Here is a 4,761-nt window from a genome sequence, read left to right as displayed (position 1 = left end):
CCCACCTAGGAATAAAACAAACCTTAGGTTTTCTTTCCAATTACTTGCTCACCTAAGGAATCAACGACTCTTATACTTGTTATTTGAATGATTATATTAAGTTTAAATGTAGGTTTTTAGGGTTCTTTTTTAAGTTTCAGTTTTTTACTATGTTACAAGTTTATTATCAAAACACCAAAAGAAAGATGATTACTGAACCTTACTTATTCTTTTTTCCTTTATTATTTTTTCTAATTATTGTATGGACTTTATATTAATCAACTGAATTAACATATATTTACAACTTTTTTATAAAATAAAATAACATTCAAGATTAGATTGATCAATTTAATAAAAAAAGACAATGGAAAATTAGATGATTAGATTATCCATTTAAAAAAAATTGACCATGATAAATGGGATCCATATTTGTAAAATATTTATACATGAAAATTATTAAGAATGCAAAATACTTTCAAAATATTTTTTCCCTTGGTGATTAGAAGGTTGTTAGATTCCCACGAATATCACTATACATTGTATCTCTTAATTTGATGGCTAGGTAGGTGAGACACCCACGGGATTGTGATCATTACTAACGAAGTGCTTTAAACTTATTTGCCAAATATTCTATAACTTAACCATTATAAATTAACCATATAAATTGTTTAAATAAAAATATTTTAAAATATATTTATTATATTTATAATCTTTTATAATGAAAATAAAATAACTTATATTATCCAATTAATCAAAATAAAATAAAAATAATTATATAATTTTTGGTTTTACCGTACAATACCCTAAACTTACATTCACAAAAGATATATAATTGAAGATCAGTCGCATTAAATGGAAAAAGAAATGGCTAGTGAAAGATGTTGTTATCACCAAGATAGGAAAAGGGATTTGTTCAATTAAAAAACGTTATCACTAAACTAGTATAAGGAAGATAAGGGTAGTTGGTAAATTAGTAGGGAGATAAATATAACGTTTTCATGGTGATGGTTTTTGTTTTTAATGATTTATTAAAATAATTAAAATGATGGTTTATTTAAATTTTTTGATAGTTTCTATTTTTAATAATTTATTAAAAAGTATTGAAATGATATTTCTTTAAAAAACTTGGATTATTGTTAAATTTAATTTTCATTGAATTATTGTTAAATTTAAGTTTCTTTGATATAACTTTTCTAAGTTCCCTTTCGTATAACTTTTCTTGTGATTCTCACCTTTAAAATCTTACTAAAAATGCTTGTCAAATCATAAATTTCTTTTATTATCTCATAACTTTAGGTATAGTTACCTCACTCAATAATCTCAACGACCTACAGATTCCTCTATTATCTTTTGGAAAAAATTGTAAAAGGAGGATTTTGGTAAAAAACCTCAATAACCATTACATATTTAAAACTCAATGCAATGAGACGGACTTGGTGCTCGGTGCTCAGCAGAAAATCAAAGACAGCTGGCTTGGACAACGATTGGTTCAACCATTGAACTGATGGAAGACTCAGCGCTGCAAAAGCTGCAGAGTTTTGAATATCCCTTCCCGCCTACGGGCGCATGGATCTTTATGTACTGTAAAGCTTCGGCCGGGAAAGAGGTTACTAGTCAATCATTGCTGGGTTGTTGAAAAGATTTTGATTTAATGATTAAATAAAACATAAATGCCAACGGATTTTTTGTTTTGGGATTTAAAGATTATTATATATATATTTTTGAGATGATGATGTTTATCATTTAAATTATATTTTTGAATGTAAAAATAAGTTATTGTTTTAAATTGTATTTTTGAATGCATAAATAAATAAGTATAATGTTTTAAAGAATTCTAAAGTATTTAAATTGTAAATTTAACAACTTAAAATTAAAACTATGTTTATAATTTTAAACTCTAACTTAATTCAAGGTAAAATTTGTTTAAAAATGTGCAGGAAAAAACCTGGAAAAGTCACCTGGTTAAATGATTGCAAACATAAATCTGATATTGTATCACCACAAACTGGAAAGAATTTAATGTGTAAATAAAATATTTAGTGACTAGTTAGATTGTACAGAATATTATGGTTTAAACAAATTTGTTAGAAAAAATTAAGGAATTTCTAAGAGTTAAGTAGCAAGAAAAGTTGTTCTTAGTTAGCTAGATAATAAATTCAATCTGACAATTCCCAAAACAATGTAAAAGGACCACAATTACAAATCTTTAATTCAACTCCCCCACAAATCTTTAATTCAACTTAGCTGCAACTTAAGTAGAGCTTGAAAATATTTCCTATCTACACCTACAAATTTCTAATTCAATTTAACTCCAACTCAGCTCAAGGTTAAAAATATTTCCTAATTTATTGCTGCCTTCATTTTCACTGTTATAAAATTTACTCATTTAAAGTGTCATACATACTGTTAAATAATCTACTTATATGCTTCGAGCGCTAACTAAGTGCAATAAAAAACATTGAAAATGATGGACCTGGTTTTATTCAGTGTAGTTGATTAGAGTCTTTAAGGCCCCGGGTAATTGGCAAAACATACAGTGAGGTACAGATAATGACAGCGTAAACGACACCGTTAGGAGGTGCAGAGCATTTAAATCAATTTGAACAAAATAGTTGGTGAGGGGTTACGTCGTATAGAAAATGGGTCTTTTCTGATGTTACTGTGAAAGCAACAACAGTTGGTGAGGAGTTACATTGCACAGAAGCTGTGTCTGTTTTTAATCTTACTGTCAAGATAAGACGAAATTGTTTTTTTAGCATCAAAAGTTATATGAAAATTTTAGTCATATTTTGAAAAAGATTTGAACAAATTAAAGTTATTAAATTTCAAAATTTTAGATGCCTTCGAAATTTTTAATGGTGTTAGAATCTATTTTGAAATCTTTTTGCTCAGATTCTAATCACTTTTAGCCATCCGAACAATTCTAAAAATAAATTTTCTGGCATAATAATTTTTTTTGGTTCTACAACCTTATGCCATTCATTCCATCTTTCCCTGTTTCCTCTTTTCTATTTAGTTTACCCCTATATTTAGCCCAATGTTATTCATTCCATTTTTCTTGATTTTTGTGTTTCTTCTTTTCTATTTTTTTTGTTTCTTCTTTTCTATTTAATTTATACCCTCCTTTATAAATTTCTGTTATAGATCTGCCAACAAATAAGAAAAAAAATGTTGTTATAGATTTGTCAATAAATAAGAAAAAAATTTAAAGAGGAAAAAATATTTTAAGGGTAAAAAAGTTTTGTTAAATTTATTAATTTTTAATATATAAATTATAAAAGGTTTAACAATGAAAAAATGTTAACCTAAAATGATTTTATTTTAATTAAAAAAAATTTACAATTTTTGTTTCTTAAAACATGAAAAAAAAACTCATTAACTAATATTAACCCCTCAAATCCCAGAAAAAATCAGTTACAAACGTTGAAGACATGAGAAAAATTGGAAGTAATCAATTACAAACGTTGAAGGCATGAGAAAAATGGAAACCTTTTGAAGCTCAAGCAGAGCATAGGTTTGGAACATTTGTTTGGCTTTGGACCTCCTACAGCATGTACATATTTTCTTTCAACAAAATTACAGAGGAGGCGATCGCCTAAGTTTCTAGTACCTTTCTTTCTGGACAACTTCATAGATCCGCTTCCCATAGTCTTCTCGTTGCATCTCCAGTTGACGGTAGAAATTCTTAATAAACGTCTCGGCCTTTACGTTGAGCTCATCAGCGCACAGTCCATCGTCGCGACTCTGCTCAGACTCCACACTCATGTTCGCGCCGTCAGCCTCTCCGGGGCCGTCGGAAACCTCAACAAAGAACAGACGAGGAGCAGCCGCACATTGTTCCAGGGAACTTCTCCGATTGATATTTTCACTGCTTTTTGAAGTCGTCTGTCGCGAAAACAGCGAAGGCAGAGACCGGAAATCGTTTATTTTGCTGCAGCGGATACGAATCGTCCTCTGGATTTCACTTGCAGGCTTCTGAACCTTCAGCTCTAATTTTCCGACGGAATCTTCATCGGAGCAAACCCTGATCAACGGTCTGGAGGGACGAAGAATCCCCGATTTAATTGCAAGACTGAGGATCACGAGATTGAGAAGAAGATACATATAAAATGGGCAGGGGCTGATCCAGCAACTTTGCTTCGAGTTCAGAATGCCCATAACAACCACAAAAAATTCTGCAGCCAACTGGAGCCTACGAATAATAAAGGAAAGAAAGGCAAGGAAAACAGAGAACAGAAGCCCATTCATAGTGAAAAGTATTAGCCAACTTGTAGTTGACCCCCATTTCACAGAGGATTTTATACATTCCAGTTTAATTGCAGGCAAAAGTTCATCCATTTCAGCGTATCCAACCTAACCTAGCAAATTTCTTGAAAAAAGAAGAAGTTAATCGATCTGAAATTCTGGCAAGAAGATGCTGAATACTAGGGCCTTACTCAACCAGGCCTGGAATTGGAAAAAAAATCTTTACCGATCTGAACTGGTGGAACTGAATATATAGATACATGGCATATTACTGGGGGCCATTACCAGTATTTTCTTTATTGACTACACGTCAGTCTACACACCAAACATATCTGATTTATGCTCTGTCACTTGTCTTTCAAATAAATTAAATAAAATTATTTTCTTCTGATGTATTATATCTGAAGTAGATTAAATTATATTATTCTTCTGCGGGGGACCGCAATTCGTCGTTGAGTGGTTTTTTCACGGCGTTGTCTACCGAGGCTGGAGGACGGCCAAAAAGGATAGGAATTTGGCAATTCTGTTTCACTTGGG

The 4,761-nt window shown here is 30.8% G+C and overlaps 1 protein-coding gene across 1 annotated transcript; it reads right to left on the bottom strand.

The window, feature by feature from the left end:
* Positions 1-3,411: 3,411 nt before the first annotated feature.
* Positions 3,412-4,474, bottom strand: LOC149168914 (uncharacterized). Its single transcript, XM_089426987.1, has one exon. The coding sequence runs from the start codon at positions 4,315-4,317 to the stop codon at positions 3,583-3,585; it is 735 nt and encodes a 244-aa protein (XP_089283113.1). The 5' UTR covers positions 4,318-4,474; the 3' UTR covers positions 3,412-3,582.
* Between the last annotated feature and the right edge of the window lie 287 nt (positions 4,475-4,761).

This window comes from Pinus tabuliformis, chromosome 4_2 (genome assembly GCF_031772625.1).
Source record: "Pinus tabuliformis cultivar Carrire ecotype Pingquan chromosome 4_2, CPIR1, whole genome shotgun sequence".
NCBI classification, from domain to species: domain Eukaryota; kingdom Viridiplantae; phylum Streptophyta; class Pinopsida; order Pinales; family Pinaceae; genus Pinus; species Pinus tabuliformis.
This window is presented reverse-complemented; position numbering and strand designations above follow the sequence as displayed.